This window comes from Vigna unguiculata, chromosome 11 (genome assembly GCF_004118075.2).
Source record: "Vigna unguiculata cultivar IT97K-499-35 chromosome 11, ASM411807v1, whole genome shotgun sequence".
Taxonomy (NCBI): domain Eukaryota; kingdom Viridiplantae; phylum Streptophyta; class Magnoliopsida; order Fabales; family Fabaceae; genus Vigna; species Vigna unguiculata.
The window spans coordinates 36,806,348-36,832,338 of NC_040289.1; the positions used below are offsets into that span (position 1 = coordinate 36,806,348).

A 25,991-nucleotide genomic window follows, 5' to 3' on the forward strand; every position below is an offset into this window, starting at 1 on the left:
TTCAAACTTATTTAAGAATCAAGATAATCTTTATGTAACTTATGTTTACCCTAAGTATACAAAGTCATTTTTTTATCCTTTTCTCTTTGAGCTAAAAAAATACAAGTAATAGTTTTAAAAAAATCATTTCCACCTTTCAACAAATATTTGATTATTGTAATTCTTGATGCAATAAATAAAGTCGTTGAAAGTTTATAAGGAACAACTCCAAAAAATAAAAACATGAAATAAACATTGTTGCTGATAATAATTCACAAAATGAAAGATTTATAAAGAAGATATATTCTCTCATTTTTTTTATAAGGCTTTCGAATGATTTACACTTAATATTTAAAAGAAGAACTCATAATTCATGTTGTAATTATATGATGAGTGAAAAATGGTTAATATATGCAACTAATCAGAAAATTAAAACTCCTACCTAATATCATCACACTTAATTTTTGTTGAATCACTCCAAAGAACAGCACCTTAATTTTGTTGTACAATATTTTTTTAATTAATAAAATTAAACTCCAAATTTAATTGGAAATCTTGAAAAAGAAAAAAGATTTTTGTGTACGGAATAGGATATTTGGGATGAGGAAAGAAGGAGAATAGAGATAAACCCCGCCAAATGTTGAATCCTGATAATTGAGATATAGTTACTTCCCAATCCATGCCATGGCACACACTCTGACACTACCACCCATCTCTTACACTCTCGCTAAAACCCTAAAACCCATTTCTCCATTCCACAAATCTCTTCCCTTCTCCTCTCCAACCCTTTCTCGTCTAAAGCACACTCGACGCTCCCTATCCCGCTCCGTTCAGCGCTCTACCGTCGGCAAATTCTCCGGCAGTGTCGACGATGAAGAAGAATCAGAGGAACTGGACGAGCTCGATGTCATCGCCCTCGAGCAAGAAGCAAAGGACGCTGCCCAAGCTTATTCAAACTCTCTGTCTCAAGTTCTGAGCATCGGTGAATATATATTTTTAATTTGTTTCTGTTTCTCTTTGCAGTGACACTTCAATGACCATCTCTATGATTTTATTTTATTTTTTTAATTCAGAAGACGAGGAGAAAAATGATCGCAAGGAAACAGCTCAATCCCGCAGGAGGAATACACGGAGAACAAAATCTGTTAGTATATAATTAAGTTTTTGTTGTTAAATACACACATACATATTCCATTATTTATCTGTTAGTATAAGGCTTAATTAACTTTTTATTCCATTATTTTGTTTATTTTATTCAATTAGGTTCCATTACTAATAAAATATTCACTGTTTTGATTTAGGAGTAATACAATTTATAATCAATCTATAATAATAATTTATAAAACTAACCACCTCAAATTTCAAACGCACATTGTTGCATGTTTAAAATTGAGAGACTTGAACAACTTTTTTAATTAATAGAAGGATCAAATTGAATAAAATAAAAAGAATAAAAAAAGGTAACTAAGCCTATATATTACAACGATAATGTACTTGGCAAGTTCTGGAACTCTACACGATGCCAAAGAATTCAAGCAATGAGTCTTTTTTTAGTTATATGAATCGGGAGATTTGTCACTTACGCTTGAATTTACTACATTCTCCAGCTTAGGTGTGAGTCACAATAGCTATGAACACCTGTTTTTAGGCAGATACTTTTTCTTTATTGTTTGTAACTAGTTAGCAGTATTTCTTTTAACGAGATTGAAGTAAACGGGGACACTTACTGAAACTCGTCTAATTTGGATGGCAGATCCCGGACAATCTTCTCCAAAGGGTTGCAATTGTTGGAAGGCCAAATGTTGGCAAGTCAGCATTATTTAATCGTCTTGTTGGGGTATTGAAGATTTCTCTAAACTTTGTTTTTCTTTATGTCTTTGTGTTTTAGGGATATAACATTGGAATTTTTGATGCATCCAAAACCTGAATGTTGAAATTGATTCGTTATAATATTCACCTCTTTGATGCTTAAATTGTAGGGAAACAGGGCTATTGTGGTTGATGAACCTGGGGTTACCAGGGATCGTTTATATGGTCGATCGTATTGGGGGGAGCATGAGTTCATGGTAGTGGACACAGGCGGGGTTATCACTGTTTCAAAGTCACAAGCTACTGTTATGGAAGAGCTGGCTATTACTACTACCATTGGTATGGATGGCATTCCACTTGCTGTTAGAGAAGCAGCTGTTGCCAGGATGCCCTCAATGATCGAGAGACAAGCAACTGCAGCTGTGGAAGAATCATCTGTTATTATTTTCCTGGTCGATGGTCAGGTATTTTGTATGCGATGTCTTTTAATTTTCCTTGTCTAGGGCTGTTTCTTTTTCCCTGCTCAATTCTTGTTGTAATATAATAAATATATAAAAAATGGGTCACAAGATACGTTAAAAGGCGATATTTCCTTTTAGTATGAATAGGATGGGCAATCCATTCCTCCAAGGCTACAGTCATTGATAAATATTTTTTGGGAATTCTTGAATCTAACTTTTACCCGTATTTTACTACTTTGGGTATTCACGGTGTCTTAGGCCCATACGTCACGTTTGCAAAAGAGGGTTACATAAACTGAGGGTGGTGCGAAGAAAGAGAAAGAGAAAATGTGTATATGAAGATGGAGGGTACCAAATATAAGGGTGAAAATTATTCTGAGGTTGTGGTTGTTGATTTTGAGTAAAGGCTGGTGCTTAGTTGGGAAGTCTCGCATCAATTATTTGGGTGCCACTTATATATATATATATATATATATATATATATATATATATTGGACAACTTCACTTAATGCCAATCAGTTTTAAGATGAAATTTGATACGGTGGTTGCCTATTCTGATAGGCTCGCCTGGTTTGATAGGTATCTGTGGATGAGTGGGTTGGGAAAGTCCCATTAGTGGTTATTCCATATTTGTACGGAGGTTATTTCTATCCGGTACTGTTTCTTTGTTTGATTTCTCTAATTCCATTATACAGAGGAATTTTATTATGATCGTGATACATATTGTAACCAGTTTATTTCTCTTGTTATATAACTTGGTTCCTATAATGGTGCCATCTGGCTACAGCTGGCAATTATACACCATCAAAATGGGACTATAATTTTGTTGTTATTTTAAAAGCATGATATACCAACTGATTTACATAGCGCTCCAAATCATGATCCAAAGACAGTAATGACACATATGTTGAACAGGCAGGACTAACAGCAGCTGATGAGGAGATTGCTGATTGGCTACGTAAAAACTACTCAGATAAATATGTCATTCTGGCAGTTAACAAGTGTGAATCTCCTCGCAAAAGAATTATGCAGACATCTGAATTTTGGTCCCTTGGGTAAGCTATTTCTGTGAGGATGCACTCCTGAGTGGGTGAATATTGAATGCCTAAAGTGTGGCAAAAAACAGTGGAAAATGGTCAGGGCACTTAACCGGTTTATAAATAATGTTTATAATCTGATACTTTCATATCGTGTTAAATTAAATTCAATGACCATTATGGGGAATCGGATGACTTACTTATATTAGTGGTTAACTAACCAAAAGCAGTTAACTTTTTCAATAAATATACAGTTCAGGTGGCAGTAAGCCGTTATTTTAATTATGATGTGTTGTTGTAGTATTAAACGAAGTTTGGTTTGATAGATGTGAATATTCGCTTTAACCCCAATTATGGTACAGAACCACCCTTTTTAATTTCAATTTACTTTACTTTTTTACTATGTGTTATTCCTCTTATTGGTTCACATGTGAGTAATTTAGAGTAAATAACCACGGTCAGGTATAAAATATATGTTGTTATGCAGTTTTCTATTATTGATGCGATTAAGATATAACAAGTACACATTTAAAAAGAAACTTAATTTCTCTTGATTAGATGGACCTTTTAGCAATCATAAAGGTGTTCAGGATTACATCATATTAAAAGTATAAGAGATCAACAAAAATATCCTTGATAACTTCTAATTCACCTTCCCCCCTCTAAACGGACATCTGAAATTTTTAGCGGTTAAACAGGCTGAGTGGAATTCTTACATTGTTGCATCATATTATTTACTGATCTTTCTAAGTGATATATTTTAATCTGCAAGTGTTGTGTTGTGGTTACTATATCAGATTTGAACCACTTCCAGTATCAGCAATCTCAGGGACTGGAACTGGAGAGCTTCTTGACCTTGTTTGTTCTGGCTTACAGAAAGTTGAGGTTTGTTTTCTGTATACGTTGCATTCTCTTCTGTTATATCATTGACAATTGGTAAATTTAGGTTTTATATTTATAACGTCTCACACAAGTTGATTTGACTATATTTTGCATCACCAACGGATGCAAGTAATTAGATTGAGGTGGTATTATTGTTGATCTCTATACAATTTAGGATCTTAGTTTTTATTCTTATTTCTGAGGCCCTTAATTTTTCAATTTATGCTTTACTTCATGGTGAACTATAGGAATCAAATATTCTTGATGAAGTAGAAGATTATGTTCCGGCAATTTCAATTGTTGGTAGACCAAATGTTGGCAAAAGTAGCATTTTGAATGCACTGGTTGGTGAGGACAGAACAATAGTTAGCCCCATCAGTGGCACTACTCGTGATGCTATTGATACTGAATTTACTGGACCAGATGGACAGGTGCGATTCTTTTGTTGACTAACTAGTAAACACTTGATGCATGTAGCACCACAAATAAATCAAGTCTTAATTCAAAAGTTTTTATTACATTTTTGTAAGAATTGTTGAAAATGTGACATCAACCACATATATGTCTAAATTATTGTTTATAAATGGATACAAAACTTCCCCGTATAAGCTGATTTTGTGAGATTAAATTAGGTCTAAAATTCATTATTTTTAAGGTGGTATGGTATGACCAAATTATAATATATAAATTGGTACAAATTTCATTTTGTATGTAAGTTTTGTGAGATTGAATTAGGTCTAAAATTTATTGTTTCTCAGAAAAATGAAAATTTTGAACGCGTAGTTAGTTATAAAGCTTTCCCAACCACAACTTTGTTTAAGCTGTAACGATACCAGATTGTCATAATGATTTGGTAATCTTTTATTATTTTGAGCAAGCACAATAATTATTTTCTTATTTTCTTTTCTGTAGAAGTTCCAACTTATTGATACTGCTGGAATCAGGAAAAGAGCAGCCATTGCATCAGCTGGGAGTACAACAGAGGCTTTGTCAGTGAATCGAGCATTTCGTGCTATTCGTCGTTCTGATGTTGTTGCTCTTGTCATCGAGGCCATGGCTTGTATCACAGAACAGGTTCCCAATGAATTCTTTTGTTTGTGGCATGAAATCTATATTGTCTTTCTTTTGGTTATAATAAAGTAATGCTGCAGGCTGGAGGTAAATGGGATACTAGTTGTTTAACGTAATACTTTTCCCCTCCTTAAACTATTTAAATGTCTTTTGAAGGACTACAAGATAGCTGAGAGGATAGAAAAAGAAGGAAAAGGTTGTGTGATAGTTGTAAATAAGTGGGATACAATACCAAATAAAAAGCAGCAGACTGCATTACACTATGAGGAAGATGTCAGAGAGAAGCTTCGCTCACTTGATTGGGCTCCAATTGTTTATTCTACTGCTATAGCTGGTAACAGTGTTGACAAGTATGTTTTATCTGGAAAGTTATTGATTTATGCTGTATACATGCTAATTCCATGCTTTGAATTCGTCCAACTTTCCTTTTAAAACAAGTTTTTATTTCATAGGCATGTGTAATAAATATCAACTTGTATCACATGGTGAATGAGGTCACGCTTCATATATTTTGTTGAATTTATCTGTTGTAATGCAGGGATCTTGGTAGATCTCAAGTAGTAGTCACATTATTGGCCGATGATGGCTCTGTACTTTTTTGTGTGTACTGGTGTTTCTTGATGTGTAGTAAAAAAGTCCTTGGTCATTTCTTGAGCTTGAGCAATGCACTTAGGAATGGACTTGAGAAGCTGACTCTTTTCAGAATAATTTTTATTTGAATATGGATTAGCTTTGTTTTTTCTGGATGTAACAAATTATTTGTCACAGATAAATTTTAGTCATAAATAACTTTTCTTGGATGTAGAACATGGTATCATATATTGAACTTATTACTTATTCAGGTTTGATAACTTTCGTTGGAGTTGGTCTCCTAAGTGGATAGCTGATCGCTTATTGTTGTTTTCCCAATAGGATTATTGTTGCAGCTAGTGAAGTTGAAAAGGAAAGATCTAGAAGACTTGGCACTTCTATATTAAATCAAGTAGTTCTGGAAGCAGTAGCTTTTAAGCCTCCTCCTAGGACACGTGGTGGAAAAAGAGGGCGTGTTTACTACTGCACTCAGGTATTTGTATCATGTTATGATGGTAGTTTAGTTTTTATTTTTTCTTTTAGTTTACTGGGAAAGTTTGGATCAATTCTTGTTATGTCATTTTTATTGTTCATGATAGAGATGTTCCCATTGCATTTATTAGGATGTTGTGCCCTGTTGACCTATTGATCATGGGTTTGAATTTGGAAATAGCCTCTTTTGCATATGCCGGTAGGACTACGCACATTGATCCCTTATTTGCATAGTGAGGAGCCTTCTAGGGCCGGGACATGTTAGTTTTTGTATTCAATAATATATTCTATTAGCAAACATTTGTTACTAGAATTATTGAAGTGAATAGTGCAGTAGGAATACTCAATAGCTCCTTTGTTATACTTTTATGTACTCACAAAAGTAAAACGTTTAATTACTTTATATTCTAACGGGATCTCGTCTTGCAGGCTGCTATAAGGCCACCTACATTTGTGTTCTTCGTCAATGATGCAAAACTTTTTCCTGAGCCATACAGGCGCTATATGGAGAGGCAGCTGCGTAAGGACGCAGGTTTTTCTGGAACACCCATACGACTTCTATGGCGCAGCAGAAGGAAAATGGGCAAAGATGAAGGTTAGTATTCATTGTATCAAAATCAGTATTGCTACTATGTGCCCCTCATTTTGCTTTCATTGTTTTTCCTTTGCTTCTCCTACCTTGAAAAAATGTATAATGATGCTATAAACATGTCTATATGGTTTGCTCACAGGAAAAGCAGTAACAAGGACCCAAGAGAATCTTACATCAAATGATCCAAAATTGGTACTAACTGCATCATAGGTCAAACATTTGATCATGGAAGAACTGACTGTTATGTTGTGTTGGAAGGAAGTGAAGAAACTTTTCACCTGGGGCTACTTGACTACTCAAATGCTAATGCTTCCTTAAAATCCATCAAGGTTAGTAAAATCTCCCCAAGGACCGGATGGGTGCGGAGAGTTTGGATGAGGATCTGTCATTTATATAGTGATCATTATCATTCTGTAATTCTTGAGTGAGCACTTTGTATTTATGGGGTCGTAGCACATTCTCTGTCAACAACTGCATTGTATATTTATTTTTTGTAGTAGTTGTTGAAGCAAAACTGAGTTTTTGGATTTCTAAGTCTGCGACTCCTTTTATTCAAATATTTAAGCTGGACATCTTCCAGAGATCAGGTTCTCAGTTACTATCTGGAATGATGTTTTTTGTTTTTGCTAAGTAATTGCTGGTAATTTTTGTCGTTGTTACATATATATATATACATATATATATATATATATATATATATATATATATATATACACACACATATATATACGCTGATATTCAGCTGCAGTTACCTGCTTGATAGGTTTAACACACTGTTTAGTTTAGTTTTAATCTGTTTGTTTCTGTTTCAGAAAGAACGAACATTTTCTGTTAAATCTATCTCGTAGCTGTGTTGCAGCTGACTCCCTCCTAAACATCTAACGCACTTAACAATACTATTTGGTGCCATTCATTTTTACTCGTCACATTACGAAGGCAATATTTGTCCCTAATTTCATTAATTACAATACAACTGTAATCACAAGATAAAATCATTATTAATACAACTTTCGTCATTTTATATATAAAATTATTTTAAACTAATTTGCATTCATTGAAAAGTTGATTAAGTTATTAGTAACATTATGTTTTAATATTTTTTATAAATGATCGACTTCGAAGATTTGTGTTTGAGTTTGTTGACCCCTCTTGAACCAAGCCTGTTTATTTCACATCTACAGGGCCATGATATGACTGTTAAAGCTGTGAACGTATTGTATCCTGTGTGTTCGGTATTTTGGTGGCAGTTTTGGGTACAAGAGCAGCAAAAGTATGCACTAATAATATATGTGTCTGACTTGTACATGAATTTAATATTGTAGGATATTTTATCAATCAGTTAAGTATCTAATTTATATGATTGTAATTCAGTATAAGAAAATTTTAAATAATGATTAATTTTAGTAACAAAAATAATTAGTCACTTTATAATAACTAATTTAAATATTAATTTAAAAATAAAAATTTATTGATAACTAAAATAGTTTCAAAAATTATAATTATTCTCTAAATTGATAATTTAAAATAATTTTTATTATGAATTGATTTCTGGTTACTAACATTAGCTATCAAGTTTTAATTATCAAAATAATTTGTTTTTAAATTAGTCATTATCATTAGCTATCAAAGTTTCGGTTACCAAAATAATTAGTCTATAAATTGATCTCTAATTAGAAAACTGTTCTCTAACACTAAAATTGGTCATTGTTTAAGAGTTTTCTTATAGTGATATTATGATGACAATAATTTATATTTTTTATGTTGATAACTTTAGTATATATAGTTTTAATTTGATTAACACAATAACCATCATATATTTATTATGTTTTTAACAATTATTGTATATTACGTATAGTGTTTTATTAGTTTTAAAATAAACATATTGGATATGTGTCATCTTTGATACACGTATCTGTACATCATAGGTGCAAACTAATTAGTAAAATTTTTCTTTGTAATTGAATCAAATATGATTTAACTTAATATAATTATTTAAATTATTTATTATTTATTAAATATATGTGTACTTTTGAAATATTAAATTACTAAAATTAGTAAACATTAATTTATATAATTTGTTTTTAAAAATATTCTAAAATATGCTATGAAATTACGAATTTTAAAAAAAACTTACCGATTATAAAAGATCAAGAAAGGCTGGATTGAATTGCTAATAGACAAAAGTATAAAAAAAATTTAACTCAATTTAATTTGAATTTTTTTATTTAGTTTAGTAATGAATTTCTCCAAAGTTCTGTGTATATTTCTAGATATTAAATCCATCTTGATGATCTACTCGGGTTTATAAATACACACACCACTATGAATGCATTAAATTATATAGTTATAATATTTAATAATAATATTGTTTTCAATGATTTATATAACATATTTTGTATTTATTTAACTATTAGATTTATAAAAAATAAACAATAATAAAAACTTAAAATTATTCTTGTGTGTGTATATATAATATCATCAGTTGTTGTGTTGTGTATATGATTAAAGAAATTTTTAATCTAATAATCTTTGAAATAAAATTATTGAATTTTGTTTATTGAATAACATAGTGGCTAGAGAAAATTTTGCTTCTATAACAGGTAGAAAATAATAATTTATCTCAATTTATTGTGGGATCGAAAGTTAATAAATTTGTACCAATCTCATTTTTTTTTTCAGATAGTGAATTGTTTCTCAATTTTATCGGAACTACACACATATAATTTTATATACCTTAAAGGTAACATCTCAATTCGGTATTATTTTATTGTTTTTTATTTGTATTTACGGTGTTATTATTATATTCTATTTCACCAAATTCTTTTAACAAAGGAAAGTATTTAGTGCTGTTTCTAATTTTTAAAGGGTTGTAATACTGTTACATTCTTTTATTTTTAAGACAGTTAAAGAATATTGTTTACAATGTTCTTCCAAAAAAATGTTTACTTCATATTCTTAAAGTTTGAATAGGCTGTGGTAGAATTGCAATCTACTGATTTCTTTTAATTGAGTTTAAACTACATATTATTATTATTATTATTATTATTATTATTATTATTATTTCTATTCTTCTAGTTGTTTAACTACAAAATTAGTTAGTATCATCTGATAATTTAAACATTACCATTTCTAATTTTTCAAATATTTTTTTTATCTCATATTATGATATTATTTATATTTTATTTTCTTACAGGTTATATGGTTTAGATGTGTTGACTTCAACAAGTATATTTGTCATTTTGAATTAATAATAATAATAATAATAATAATAATAATAAAATAATAATAATAATAATAATAATAATAATAATAATAATAATAATAATAACCTTCACTCTAACAATCAAAGATGTAAATTATGTTTTCTATTTTACAGTCATTAATTTAAATTATGAAATAAACTTATTTTTTTAATTGAGATTAAAAAGATAGTTAAAATGTCAAGTTTAAGGATTAAAAAAAAGAAACTTGATTTGGGACCAGATTTCCTTAAAAGTTTCGAGATTAACATGTAACATATGAAGATGGGAGAGAATCGTAAGAGTGACAAATTTAAACCAACATAAAAAAATACATATTTACTTTATGTTTCACTAGAAAAATCGAGAAGTGGTATCACAAACTTTGAATTTGTTTCAATAAAATTTCTCCTAAATACTTAAGCCACCTTTTTCGTTCACTAGAATTAGTTTATATATAGATTAGAAATTGTCTTTTCAAGAAATTAATAGAAAAAAAAATTATGTAAATTAATTTATACATAAAATAGTTTTAACTGATAATTCTTTTTTTTTCCTTTTTACCGTTTGTTATAGAAAATTAACTCACAGAGACTTTTTTTAATAATAAAATTAACTCTATTCAACACATTCTATTAAATTTATTGAAAATTTAGAAAATGCAATGTGACTTTCTTCTTACTAATATAATGAACCAATAACCAAAAAATATGTTAAAAGAACACATTAAAAAAACTGTCACACCTTTCCTTTCTAATAAATGTTTCGTTATGGAAACTCGTTGTAGTATGGGCAATATAAAAATGAAGTTTCTCTCTTTGGAAAAAGCATTCAAACAGTGGTGACGTTTCTGGATTCTTATCTCACCAGTGTTTGTGAGTGTGTAGAAGTTGATGACATTGCTTCTATTTAAAGCAACTCTCATTCCTAGATGTTGTTGGGATATATATAGTTGTAGTTTTAAATGCTTGCCTTTTGATTAAACCTATTATTATTTCCATGCATTCATTATTATAGTAAGGGAACATGTATATCTATATATGACACTTTTATATATTATAATTTTAGAATTTATATTGTCGACATAAAATATTTTACACTATTAATTATAAAAAATGAGTTAAATATGTTTTTCTCCCTTAATTTTTAGTGAATTTTAGAATTAGTCTATTTCAAAACTTTTTATCAATTTAGTCTTTTATCTTTCAAAATATGTGAATTTAGTCATTTTAATCAAATTTTGTTAGGTTCATTTGATGTTTTGTACGTATTTTCGGATTATATTTGGGTTGTTTATATTGTTTGATACATTTTTTCTTTAATGTTAAGTCAAATATTATTATGAAACGCGCTTGAAATATCAAATAAATTTAACAAAATTTGATTAAAAAAATTAAATTTACGTATTTCGAAAGATAAAAATTTAAATTGAGCCAAAGTTTTAAAATAGACTAATTTCAAAATTCATTAAAAATTAAAAGACAAAAAACATATTTGACCCTTAAAAATTCACAACAAGATGTAACATTGTTTCACATGAAGATTTCTAATTAGATGCTAGTGTAATAACTAAACTTATATATATATATATATAAATAAGTTTAAGTTATTTCTTACTTTAAGATATTAAAATTGAATTTCAAAATGTGATAAATTGGTAAAATAATAAGTGGAGTTACTATGCACCATTCTGGTGTCATTGTCAAATATTTATGCTAATAATGGTTGGCCAGATGGGCTAGTACTACGCGTCGTCACTCTTCTGAACCGCAAATTATTGCAATTTCTACCTCAAAATAATTACTATTAATGGTTAAACACAATAATTTTGTTTTCCTCATTTAGAAGTTACTGCACATTTCTTTTTAATATTATTTTTCTAAATTAGTTATTGCCAAATTGTTGAAGGTCTTATGGTGAATTTATATATATAAGCACCGAAAATATCACCTCAAGTTAGTTTTACAATTTTGAATTAGATTTTAAATTTATTTCTTAACATAATATTTAAATTATAGATCAGAGTTTATTATAATAAAATTTACTGTTTATTAAATATATTTTTTTTATTTATTATCGAATTATCTATATTATTAATGTTTAATTATATATATATATAATTAAATATGTTTTTTTTCTTAAGTTTAAGTGAAATTTAGAATTAGTCTCTCTTCAAAATTTTAGTCATTCATTTTTTAAAATCCGTGAACAAATTTTTTAACCAAATTTTGTTAAGTTTATATGATATTTTAAGTGTATTTCATAATAGTATTTGAATTATTTACATAGTCTGACACATTTTACATTTTTACTTTAACTTGCATTATTTGACATATTAGTTAATAAATCTCGCATTAACTAAATAAATTTATAAATATAATATTTACTTAGATTTAAAATTTATTACAGATTTTTACAAATTCTCCGTACATTTCTATCAAAAGTAAATTTTCTTATATGCTTAATTTAAAGTAAAATAAATTTACATGTTTCTATTAAATTAGAGATTTATCGGAGTCAGATTCTTATACGTATTTCCTTTTACGTATATGTATATATCCAACCACCAGAGAGTATAGTATAAGTTATGAACAAGACCTTTTATACACACTTTCCAGAACTATTTCCGATAATGCATTTAATGATCTTAGATATGAACTAGAACCAAATACATTTATTTCACTTGAAGAGGACCACACCACATGGAGACAACGAACCGAAAATTTAATAGATTGTAGGGCCACCACCTATATAATACATAATTGAGTATTATTAATGTCATTTTATTTTGAATTTATTAAAACTTAAATCATGTCATTTAAAAATAAATTTTATATAATAATATGTATTTAAGTATTACAATTTTTTTATTATCAATTTTTTTACATGTACTCATAAGATTTTAAAAATTGACCGAGATTATACATTGTATTATCTATAATCATCTCATAAATTTTCTAAGATTTAAATATTTTTTTTGTATTCATTTTTGTTGTGTTTATTCAATTTGATTTTCATTTAATTTTAATGTTTAATTAGATCTTAATTTTTGTCAATTTTAATCAATTTATTATTTTTGTTAATGGCGTTTAAATAGTCAATATATGAACCTTACATGTCATGTGATCAATTCATGTTTCTTTTTTTCTTTTAATTTAATATATCATATTAGTATTGTGTCATGTGTTATTATCAATGTCACGTATAAATTTGTGGTTGTATGATTTCTTTTACTCAATTCTATCTCTATATTCATTATTTTTTGTTTAATTCAATTCCAATTTTTATTAAAATAAAATAATATTGTCCTTTCCAAAATGAGACCAAATTTAATTTTATATAAATGTTATGTTTTTATTTTTATTAAAATTGATGTTTTTATTAATTATTTTTAAAATTCAATTATAAATTATTAAATTTAATTATAAATTTAATATAATTTTTAAATTTAATTATTAAATAAAATAATTATTATAAAAATAGTAGTATAACATTTGTAACATTTATAATTTATATAAAAGTAAAATTTGGTTTTATTTTGGAAAGAACAAAATTATTTCATTTTAACAACTTAATTGAAAAAAAAATTAATATAGATACTAAATTATAAAAAAAGAACAAAACTGTGGATCTACAGTTGACACAATACTAATTTAAAACATGAACAATTTTTTTAATTAAAAAATATTAAAAGTAAATTAAAAGAAATTACAAAATGACATATTACATCTAGGTATTATTAACTATTTAAAAGGCAGAAAAAATTAAATTAATAATAATTAACAAACATTAAAATATAATCAAACACTAAAATCAAATGAAGACCAAATTGACAAGAGACTAAAATAGTATTTAAATCATTTTCTAATTTGATCCCTGATGAGAAGGAAGGAGTTGATGAGAATGATGAACGCCACATGCTACCTTAAACACCTTTCATTAACTGCACATCACAATCACTTTTTATCAACCACCAAGTAGGTGTGTGCATCTTATTAATCATTTTGAAATTTAAAATAATATATTTAAACTAAAATTAATTTTAAAGTGAAATACTCATATAAAGTTATTAAAATTCATTTTTTATGCATATTATAAGGTATACAATTTATAAAATAACTACCGTCTCTACGTATATATATTTTGCTCATATAATTTCTTTTTATCCTTCGTAATCACATATGCTGTCTAACTTTTTTGTTTTTTATAACAAACAATAATAATCAAATTATTCATATTTTTATTAATATAATTTTTAAGATATATATTGTTTGTGATGAAACTTGTTATGCAATGATAAGTTTGGGACAATATCTACTTATAAATTCCTAAATGACGTGGGAAAAAGTTAAGTTATATATATTAGATCAATATTTATTTATAAGAATAATATTTACTCATAAATTAAACGTAAGAGAATTTAACTTATATCATATTAAGAACAACTCTTTAAGCAAATTCTACATAAATTATCTTAATACCTATAGAAGGTAAGAACAAAACACAGTTACAACCAAACACAACAAGAAAATCTTTAATTAGAAAATGATTTTAAAAATAAAAAGTAGTTAGTTAATATAATAACTATTTTAGATACCAATTTACAAAATTAAAAATTATTGATTACTAAAATAGTTACTATTATACATAAAAAATTATAATTAATCAATAAATTGGTCACTAATTAATTAGAGACTAATTTAAAAACTAATTCATTTTAATAACCATAATTTAGGTAACTAATCTTCAATGATCAATTTTCTTTTGGCAGTCAAAACTATGAGAGCTAATCTTGAAGACTAATTTAGTGACCAATTATAATTTTTTATTCATAATATTAATTATTTTAATAACCAATAATTTTTAGTTTTGTAATTTAGTATATAAATTGGTCACTATAGTTAATAATAATTATGAGTCATTAAAATCGGTCAATATTATAAGTTTTCTTGTAATGAAATAACAGTAATTGAGTTGAAATATTATTAAAAAATTTTAAATTACAAAACTATGATATAATTCACTATAATATGATATAACCCATAATTTATGTTCCTTTTTTTTTTCTCTTACAGTGTACTCTTATTCAAGTTCTGAAGTCAAATATTAATCACAACTAATAATACAAAATTCCTATTTATATAATAATACCATTATAACTAATTCACTAGAGACGTATTTAGACTAATGAAGACACACATGAACAATATTTTTTAATATTGAGCTTAAAAGTCATTTAAACCATCTTTCTAACATTTAAAGTCTGACTAGGCCTAAGAAATTACAACGTCTAGTCATACTATCACATATATACGGTAGCAGCTATATATCCATTATTCAGCGGTTTGGTATAATTAGATATTTAGAAACTTTTTAGATGAGAATATATATATATATATATTAATAACTAAATTTTGACGTTTTTTCTGAGGTGGTATTTTTAAAATAATTATTTATTTATATTTTAAAATTATTTAAAAAATATCGTTTCAAGTAATAAAAAAATATCAAAATTTAATTTTTAAAAACTAGTATATAATATATATATATATATATATATATATATATATATTTATAACACTGGTATTTTGATATCACGTTTTTTTTTATCATCGTCTAATATTACCTTTTACTGTATAAAAGTTAAATTTTGTTAAAGACTTTATAATAATTGTCAAATGATGGTAGGAACATTCTTTTCATGTATAAATTATCTACGTCGGTTAGGGTGGAAGAAGAAGACTTTTGAGCTATGAATTTAACAAATTTCCAGATTGAAAGAGTTAAGTAAACTCCATAACGTAGAGGATGAGGCAGGTGTGTGCTAGTTTTGGTATTTACTGTGTTTTACACATCTGTAGAAAAAAGATGGAAGCTTTGATAATTAAGTGCAGCAGGACGTAGCAGGGTATTATTATCCTAGCGATGCTGTGTGCAAGCCTTTGATTGGTCTATGACAAAAAACATGTGAATGACAGAATGCACAGGGCCCTTTCCTCTTTATGAAACCCAAACTAGTTTCCATATTGAAGTGATGGAGTTAGTTGAGCAAATATAAATAGCGGTTGCTCAGACCTTAAGCAGCTGCAGCCCAAAGGGCCATGGAGATCATGTCAAGCTTAGAGAGAGAGCTGAATGACATGAGGGAGTATTATGAGAGTGGAAAGACTAAGCAAGAATCTTGGAGGGAATCTCAGCTCAAAGGCTTGCGTTCCTTCCTCATGGAAAAACAAGAACATATCATGGAGGCCCTTATGCACGATCTTGGGAAACATCAACTTGAAGCTTTCAGAGACGAGGTATCTTTTCACATATTTCTTCTCCTATTGTATTGAAAGGCTATTCTCGGTGTTTGATATAAATAAGACAAGTTTACTATATTTATGTGATGTTTAGATATTTGATTTTGTATGATTGGATTAAAGTTAAACTACACCTGTATATATATACAATTTCTTACTAGTAAAAACCATTCTGGTGGCAGATAGGGACTTTGATCAAGACCTTAAATCTGGCACTGAAGTCTTTGAAAGCTTGGATGTCAGGCAGAAAGGTAAGATACATGTTCGTACATCCTTCCAAATATTTGAAGATATGACTCTGTGAGCATATACGTATGAAGTAACTAGCCGCCAAATTGATCATTTTGATAGGCAGAATTGCCACAAGTAGCATTGCTCACCAGTGCAGAAATTGTTTCAGAACCACTGGGTCTTGTCCTCATTATTTCGTCTTGGAATTTCCCATTTGGTGAGTCAAACTTTTAGCCAATCTCAGAAACATTTATGAGCAAAATGTGAAGTTTTTTTGTGGTGTGCTCATTCTGGTGATTTATGCAAACGTAGGACTATCCTTGGAGCCACTTATTGGAGCAATAGCTGCGGGAAACGTGGCAATCTTAAAGCCTTCAGAGTTGTCTCCAGCTTCTTCTTCTCTGCTTGCTTCCAGTCTCATCCCTTATTTGGACAATAAAGCCATTAAGGTGATCCAAGGAGGGTCCCAAGAGACCCAACAACTACTGGAGCAAAGATGGGACAAAATCTTCTTCACAGGTAAATGGGTGACTCTTTTTTTGGACAAAATTAATCTGAGTCTTTGTACTTTATGGACCAGAGTCACCATTTTCAAAAAAAACATGCACCAAAACCAATTTTAACTAAGAAGACAAACAAATTTTACTAGTTCTGTCTCTTTTAACAGAAGAAAATGTTTTCTTCAATTGTTGTAAAACTAATGGCAGGAAGTGCACGTGTGGGGCGGATTGTTATGTCTGCTGCTGCGAAGAATTTGACTCCAGTGACTTTGGAGTTGGGTGGAAAATGCCCTGCAGTTGTTGACTCCCTTTCATCTTCCTGGGATATAGAGACCACTGTGAAGAGAATTATTGTGGGAAAATTTGGGGCTTGTGCTGGTCAAGCATGCATAGCCATTGATTATGTTCTTGTAGAAAAGATGTATTGCTCAAAACTGGTACATTCATCCCTTGAACTTTTTCATGTTCACTGATCTCTGTTTCCTCGTTTATATATGATGTTAGTTAGGGGTTTTGTGGTAGCTTATTCTTGTTTCTTTTAGGTGGAACTGATGAAGTTCTGGATCAAGAAAATGTTTGGAGAGAACCCTCAGCATTCCAAAACTATCACCAGGATAGTTAACAAACACCACTTCTCTAGATTGAACAATCTTCTTGCTGATAAAATGGTCAAAGAATCAGTGGTTTATGGTGGCTCAATGGACCAAGAAAACTTGTAATTAACTTTCACTCTTTCCTTTCTCAGCTAGATTTTCTTCCACAGTAATTGTATTTCTGATAAAGTTGGGTTTACTTAGGAGATTTCTCTAACAAATCTATCTGTTACTTTATAAAAACTATATTTATATACATTTAATACTTTTGGAATATAAGCAGTTCAATGCTTTTATATAAAGAAAGTAGAAGTTAACCAAGAATTTAGAATTAGAAATAAAGTCCTAAAACACTCTCTAATCTATTTTCTGGACATACTTATTGTAATTTTCAATAAGTTTAATTAATAAGACAAAATATCAAAGATTCTTACTCATTCTCCTACAATTAGAATAGATCATTTAGTTTATATATGGATGTATTGCATTTATTAAAATACAGTACTAATTCGTCATGAAGATCAAAAACTGCATATTTACTTAGCCCAAAAATGTTACCTGTGAATTCATGCAGATTTATTGAGCCAACCATCTTGGTGGATCCCCCACTGGACGCAGCAATTATGTCAGAAGAGATTTTTGGTCCATTGCTTCCAATAATTACTGTAACCTTCATGCACACAACCCTCCCAACCAAATTTTAACTCTTTTGGTTACTATCACCACATGCTTGAATCTAAAACTATTTTCCAACTTACCCAATGTCATTATCTTTTCTTTCTTCTGCCATTAATTTGCAGGTAGAGAAGATTGAGGACAGTATTAGATTCATAAGGAGTAGGCCTAAGCCTCTTGCCATTTATGTCTTCACCAAAAACAAAACCCTAGAGAGAAGAATGATATCTGAAACATCATCTGGCAGTATAACTTTCAATGATGCAATACTACAAGTACTAACTAACTGCACTATCTACCATCATTCTACTGGATTTTTTTTTTCATGGTTTAATTAATCTTCTTATTTTTGTTTGTGCAGTATGCAGCTGATTCTCTCCCATTTGGAGGAGTGGGAGAAAGTGGATTTGGCATGTACCATGGGAAGTTCTCCTTTGACACATTTAGCCACCAGAAGGCAATAGTAAGAAGAAGTTTCCTCACAGATTTCTGGTTTAGATATCCTCCATGGACACTAAATAAGTTGCAACTACTTGAAACCTGTTACAATTATGATTATCTGGGGATGCTCCTTGTCATGCTGGGCTTAAAGAGATCATCAAAACGCTTATTTGCAAATCATGTGTAGCTATAGCATCTTACTTACTTTGGTAGTATGAGAAACAAAATACACTGTCATTTGTTTCTTGTAAAAAAACCAGAAAAGTGTAATGTTTTCCTTTTGTTTTCTTATAAAGTCTAATAAAAATGTTCTGTGCAATTAATCATCCGTACTTGTGGTTAACACAATTTGTGTATTAAATTCTTATGCAGCTTTGTTTGACCTTATCTGATTGTCACTGAATTCCATTAGTTTATGAACAAAATTCACATTAAATATTTTTTATATTGTTGTTAAATTAGTATTAGTGAAGTTTTATTTTAATGACTTATATATAATAAAGAATGTGTTATTGTTCATTTTGTTTTGAAGTTTTATTTTAAGGATTTTTATTATTATACAGAGTTTATGTGTATAGTTGTTCAAGAGACCAGTGTAATCATCAAACGATATTTTTCTTACTTTTCCCTTTCTGCTAATTTCTGACAATATTGTTATTTTTCTCTATTATTAGATTTAACAAACATGTAATGTATTTGGTGGATAATAATATTTTGACTACTAAATTTTGATAACTTTTTTTTATAACATGATGTGTCATTTTTTAAGTGGTTTTAGAATATTAAAAATGAAAAAATAAAATAAATTAAAAGTCACTTAGAAAATATCACTTAAAGTTATAAGAGAAAATTGTCAAAATTTAATAATAATAAAAATATTTTCCTATCTTTAATTATTTATAGTAGATGAAGCTTGTCTTCTTAAGGGGTCTCAGCAATCATATGGTGATAAGGTTTCTGCTTTTCCCACCTTTCAGACTTATGGTACTTGTATTTTAAGTTAGTACATGTGGCAGGAACAGAAAGAAAAAATAGAAGAAACTTAATGATTTGAGAGACAGAAAAAAATGTGACATTATACTTTCTTTTTAACAACAAATAACCAAAAAGAAAAAGAAAAAAAAAGAATCACTTCTTTTTTTAAATGTTAATTCACTGAAGTAAAATATATATGTAAAGAGAGATGATAGTAGTGACCATTAGTCAGCAAAACAAATCTCACTACAATCTATTAGGTTTTCTGAATTTAACAACTATATTATTCAATTTAGACATTCATAAATTTGGTTATTTGATAGTAATAATAATTTTGGTTTACTTGGTGCTTATTTCATGATTTGATTAAAATGAAACGAAATAATAAAATATGAGAATCAGAATGGTGTAATAATAAATATCTATTTGAATTATTCTCACATACTACTCACCCATCGTATTAATTATTCTATCCAAGAAAAAACCGTATTTATGAGCATTCAAACTCAATGTTTGGGACCTCGCAAACTAGTGGCAGAGAATTGTGATCGCATAATGGTAGTTGAAAAATACACCGATTGCGGTGGAAAATTCTTTTTAGCAATGTGTTGTTTTATATAAATGTCTTTGCACCTATACGATTGAATCTACTTGATGTGAGTGTCATTAAATATACCAACTTTCTTGTTTACCAGCACACAGATATTGTATTTTCATAATCCAAAACTGCTTTTGCCATACTTGCTTCAGGTGTGAGCTAGGCAAATAGAAAATATAAGTATAAAGGAAATAAAATCTAACAAGCAAAACAAAATTATGGAAAAAACGAGATGAAATGAAGTATAAAAGGAGTCATATGAGAAATGATAATTAAAAAAAAAAAATAGAAACTTTGAATTAGAACTAATAATAGTGTTTCAGAAGAATCAGAAACATGCTTTTATTAGTTTGTAAATAGTGTTTTTGTTAGTTAGAATTTTTGGAAAATATACAGACCATATTCTAATATTGTTGGATAAATTAAAATGGGTAAAATCGATTAATATGGTCAGATATGGAAAAATATTCGCAAACATTCGACTAGAGTCATGAATAATATTTAATTGTTATAATATTTTAAGAATGAAAATACTTCATTAAGGAATAAAAATCCTGGTTATCCTGATTTTCATTATTCTTCTTATGCACTCACAAACATAAACATTCTTTTAAAGGAACATTCTTTTAAAGGAACAAATAAACTGAAGTGTTTAAAGTCCAAAATTAATTAAAAATAAGATAATTTTGTAATATATAAGTGAAGTACAAACTTTATCTTACATATTATTTTTATAGGATTAAATTAAGTTTAAAGTCTACTTTTTTAATATGATATCAGAAATCCATCTATTTTTAGTCCAACTTGACCAAAATGAAAAATGTTATGATATTAGAATCTAAATTTATATTATTATTATTATATAGTAATAATTATAAGACTTCAAGTATGTATTTTTTTAATTTTTAAGCTTACGATTGGTTCAAAAGCTACCGGTTCAACCGTGTATAACTGAGGTAAATAAGACTGTTTTTTTATTATGTCTGCAAATAGGTTATAATAAGAAAGTTATATTTACTTTTGAATGGAGTAATTGTTTTAAAAAAACTCTAATCTCAAATTTAGCATTCCATATAATTATTTTACAAAAACGTTTTAATCTCTTCTTAAACACTTCCTCTTAAACTATGTTTTTTAGTCTGTCTATAAATGAAGGAGGCAATTATGCAATTATAATCTTCTACAGTTGTAATTTGTAAAACAGATATATCGTAGCTGTTCTTAGTTTTGTAAAGGAACAGGCCAGATAAGAAGTAAATTTTTAACTGATAAAAAAACTTTCATAATACATAATATAAAAATAAGAAAAAATTATAAATTGTACGGTGAGATAAGTTTTTAGATTTGATATCCAAAATTTTATTTATCCTAAAAAATAATTATAAATTATATAATTTAGAAATTATCTTGTTTTCATATTTGTACATCTCGGTACTTGCAGGATCATCTCGGTAATGTGTACGAACAAAAAATATCAAAATTTAAGAAACAATATTAAATATAAAGAAAATAAGCATACAAATTTATGAAGCGCAGATTGATGAAAAGAGCCTATAATACAACAAGTTCCCAAAATCATGACACAATATCCTTATTAGTAATCACTAATAAAACTCATCCTAAACTAAAATCCAAATGCTGATATTCAGAATTACCTCATAAATACTACCATCGATCTAATCAACATGCTATTCCACTCATTGAAACAAACAAAAAAAATTTAAGACCAGGCAATACAAACAGATCCTATGCTTGCTGTAAAGATTGCGAAGTTCTCTGCCAAAGGGACCGTCCTAAAATGGAACTTCCATGCGTCGAAAGATATGCAGCATTCAATCTGGCAAAGCAACCAAAGATCCGTCAGAAACACATATTGAGCCAAATATATGCAGTTTTTTCTTTTTTGTGAAAGCAAATATATATTCTTTTTAAGGTGTTTATAGTTTTTGAAATGAAAAGGAAGAGAGAAGGGGGTGCAAGAAGCTTACTTGTCAACATCAGGCAATGCCAGAGGATCATACGACTCCTCCACAGGTATAGATACTGACATGTCTTGACCACCTTCAACCTGAATAGTAAGCAACCAATATGTATGAGAAAACCCAAAAACATTCTCTTCCGTGACATTTATATGTAAATTTACCTGTTGAGGGTATTGTGCAGAATAACCAGCGTATGCACCATAAGCATACAAGGAGGGATCATGAGCAGCACCATAAGCATATGCCTCGTAACCCTGTCCATATCCATAATAGGCACTCCATTGATTTGGATCCATCTGAGCGCCCCAGCCACTGGGTACATCCTAGAATTGTTTCAACTTTTTTTGTTAGAGCTAACATAATCGGAGATCAGATCAGATAATCTAACAAACACTAAAAATGAATCCACATATAAGTTACTAATAGAGCAGATCAGATAATCTTATACTTATTGTAACAAGAGAATCCCAAAATCATTAATGTAAAACTTTATAAATATTTCAGAGTGATGAAAGCTCATTAAGGTATGGGATCCAGTAGAAAAAGCTAAGCCACCAATTGAGTTGAACTCAACTCAATTTAATTTCCTAACTGAATGAAATTCAATCATGCTCTCAGTCTACAAACAGAGAATTCACATGTAACTGCTACAGCTATCACTAAATTATACAGTGTCATTTTAACTTCAACCAAAACCACCCCGCTTTGAGTCAATGTTTATATTTCTCATTGTCTTTCCTTGTCTCAGCACATATCATCACAATGTCCGTATCTTTTTCTCCTTGGGTGAATGAAAGTAGTATGGGGAGGGGAAGGGTCGGATATGCAATTGTAGTAACTTACTGATGAAAGACCTCAATACAAACATAGAAATTTCGGAAGACTTAATAAGTTGTATACATTGCCATGATTTTTTAAATTAAAATAAAAATGAATTATGTATGACAAACAACACAGGCCAGTGTCACCATGACAAAACAAACAGTTATTTTGTCAAAAACATGAATAATTTCCAAATGAAAAATCACCTGTCTAGCTGTCAAGGTACTAGCCCAAGAAATTTGGATCACTTGTTGACCTATTATCTTTCCCTGCATCCTCTGAATCGCATCTTCAGCAGAGGCTCTACAGACAATAGCCATGGAGGAGATTAAAAGGCTAATTAATAACAAGAAAAAGCAGAAGGAGAAGAAACTAAGATTGATGAAAGACCTCATAAGATGCAGAGTAACATGACATCAGGCCACATGAAACTTATTGCCTTGGAAAGGGGTAGCAACAGTCAAAATCATATCATTTATCCTTTGAGTTTCGAAATATTAGAGCAACCCCATAAAGATTCACATGTTAAAGTTTAAGGGTAAAAAACAAAACCTAGTTCCAAATTGAACATAACCATATCCTTTGCCCGCATAAATTTTGACCGACACAATATCTCCAAATTGCATAAAGGTTTGCTTAAGCTCCTCCTCTGTCACATTAAGATCCAAATTACCAATACAAATCTGCAATACAAACAGATATAAGTAAGAGTACCATAAATCACATACAGTGTAATCAACCATTTTTGTTCTAGAAAGTGTGTAATGCCATCTTGTCCGTCCCTAAAGTTAAAGAAATTTCTTAAAATTACCAGATGTCTCATTCAAACTCATAAACTTAACGACAAATTATATTTTCATCCTCAAACATATCATAATATTATTATTCAAGTTTCACATTTTTTAGAATTTTGGACTATAATGAGACCTACGGATTTCACTTTCAAGGACATGTTAGAAGTTTCTGTTACAGCACTATACGCTTTCACGGATAAAATGTGTGGTGTACTCATCACATAAATTATTGGTCAACGAGAATCCGACTTACAGTGGTATTATTCACATCATTTTCTGGCGCAACAGTATTCACTGGAGCAGTATATGCAGGAAATTGATACATTGCTGCAAAGTAATCCACAATTAAGCGTGTTTTTAAGTTATAATTATGAACGGAACGAAGGGTTGTATGCTTGTACTGCAGTACTCACCTTTAGGTGGAGCATATTGGTTTTGAAAAGAAGCGTTCTTTTTAGGAGTAGCGGCGCTGATACGCATAGGGCGCGTGGAGCAATAAACGCCGTTCATTTCAGTCATGGCGCGGTTCCTCTGCGTCTCGTCGGTGAACTTAACAAAGCCATAGCCCTTGGAGCGGCCGGTGGCGGGGTCAGTGACAACTTTAGCCCCTTTGACAGAAGGATAATGGGCCCGGAAAGTTTCCTGGAGGAGGAAGTCGGTGACGTCGGGGGCGAGATCGCCGACGAAGATGGAATGGTCGGGCCCAGAGTCTCCGAAAGAGGCCCAATTAAGCCGGAAGGTCTGTTCCGTACCGGGCATTTGGGTGCCGTTGTAGGTGCGGAGAAAGGCCTCCGCCGCCGCGTGAGAAACGAACTCCACGAAGCCGTAGCCCTCAGGCTGGCCCGTCATCTTGTTGCGAATGATTTTGATGGAAACCACTTCGCCACTGTGGGCGAAGCACTGCGAGAGGTACGACTCCTCCACCCAGTACTGCAAATCGCCAATCCAAAGAGTTCGCACTTCCTCGATCGCCGCCGACGCCATCTTCCACCGTCGCGCCGCTGATTATGCTTCAACCTCCCTTGGGTTTTTTTTCCGATGGTCAGAGATTAAGGCTGCTTTAAAATTCAAACTGTGATATGGGTATGGGCCGGCTTATGCAGAGCCCAGCTAAACAAGGGTTGTAGAGTAGCCCATATTCTGGCTGTGCGTCATGTCATATTGTTCGTTTCAAAATAAATGAAATCTAAAGTTTTTATAAAAAAAAATTATTTACTAAAATAAGTTTATCTTCTTATTATAGTTTTTTAAATAAATTTTAAATGAAATAATTATAACGTTTTAAACATGCCAGTCAACATTTTCAAAAATAAAAAGTCTTAAATAAGTAAAACATGCAACGTGTAAACAAATTTATTTGTTGTCGATAAAATTCATTGAAAATTTTTATTTCATCGATGAATTTATTTTTCCCAAAAAAATTATGTCACAATAAATCATATTCAAGCATATAAGTCCATCAACCCACTTGACTCATATTTACATTGTAATACATCAAACTAGAACAAGACCTCAAGAGATTTTCTTAAAAGCTTGTCTAGTGAGTAAAGCCTCTCAAGCTCTTTTGAAACTCAATAATATTTTAGGCAAAAACTGGTTGGCTTGCCTTGTAAGTCTTCACAATTTTAGAAACTATACTGATGTATCATATCATCAATTCGTCTACTTGTACAATTTGTTTCCTTCCCAATGTTAAAAATACTACAATCTAGTTCAAAGATACATCCAAATAGAACCGATTTACAAAAATAAATCTCAAAGATAAAATCAATTATTCACAAAGTCATACCAACTTCTCAAAATTATATTTCTCAATCACAATTTTAATTAAAATTCAGTCATACCAATCAAATCAACATGTTGCAATCCTTACCATGCAGACATCGATCACAACATCCTATTGTTAGATTATTCAATCAAAACATTACTTAGGAAAAGAACTAGCT

General features: G+C 29.8%; 3 protein-coding genes across 5 annotated transcripts; 2 read left to right on the plus strand and 1 right to left on the minus strand.

Annotated features, from left to right (window-relative positions):
* The first annotated feature begins 589 nt into the window (after positions 1 to 589).
* Positions 590 to 7,527, plus strand: LOC114170468 (GTPase Der). 3 transcript variants are annotated; one of them, XR_003601079.1, is made up of 12 exons: positions 590 to 961; positions 1,053 to 1,123; positions 1,733 to 1,816; positions 1,959 to 2,252; positions 3,165 to 3,304; positions 4,084 to 4,171; positions 4,417 to 4,599; positions 5,081 to 5,242; positions 5,396 to 5,573; positions 6,152 to 6,302; positions 6,731 to 6,896; positions 7,033 to 7,148. XR_003601079.1 is itself a non-coding variant. In XM_028055953.1 (12 exons), exons 1-12 carry the CDS (start codon positions 664 to 666, stop codon positions 7,101 to 7,103), a joined length of 1,902 nt encoding a protein of 633 aa, XP_027911754.1. In that variant the 5' UTR covers positions 591 to 663; the 3' UTR covers positions 7,104 to 7,527. The 3 variants fall into 3 exon arrangements, 2 of the variants coding, with proteins under 2 accessions (XP_027911754.1, XP_027911756.1); XM_028055953.1 differs by having other exon boundaries at positions 591 to 961; positions 5,396 to 5,589; positions 7,033 to 7,527; XM_028055955.1 differs by having other exon boundaries at positions 591 to 961; positions 1,056 to 1,123; positions 5,396 to 5,589; positions 7,033 to 7,527.
* Positions 7,528 to 15,881: 8,354 nt separating this feature from the next.
* Positions 15,882 to 19,200, plus strand: LOC114168619 (aldehyde dehydrogenase family 3 member F1-like). Its single transcript, XM_028053505.1, has 9 exons — positions 15,882 to 16,431; positions 16,617 to 16,685; positions 16,786 to 16,882; positions 16,978 to 17,184; positions 17,373 to 17,602; positions 17,708 to 17,880; positions 18,333 to 18,423; positions 18,559 to 18,708; positions 18,795 to 19,200. Exons 1-9 carry the CDS (start codon positions 16,234 to 16,236, stop codon positions 19,059 to 19,061), a joined length of 1,482 nt encoding a protein of 493 aa, XP_027909306.1. The 5' UTR covers positions 15,882 to 16,233; the 3' UTR covers positions 19,062 to 19,200.
* Positions 19,201 to 21,946: 2,746 nt separating this feature from the next.
* LOC114168316 (polyadenylate-binding protein RBP47B'-like) lies at positions 21,947 to 25,114 on the minus strand. Its single transcript, XM_028053079.1, has 7 exons — positions 24,459 to 25,114; positions 24,299 to 24,372; positions 23,804 to 23,934; positions 23,458 to 23,554; positions 22,591 to 22,752; positions 22,436 to 22,515; positions 21,947 to 22,284 (listed from the first exon to the last, which is right to left on the minus strand). Exons 1-7 carry the CDS (start codon positions 25,027 to 25,029, stop codon positions 22,194 to 22,196), a joined length of 1,206 nt encoding a protein of 401 aa, XP_027908880.1. The 5' UTR covers positions 25,030 to 25,114; the 3' UTR covers positions 21,947 to 22,193.
* Positions 25,115 to 25,991: the final 877 nt, after the last annotated feature.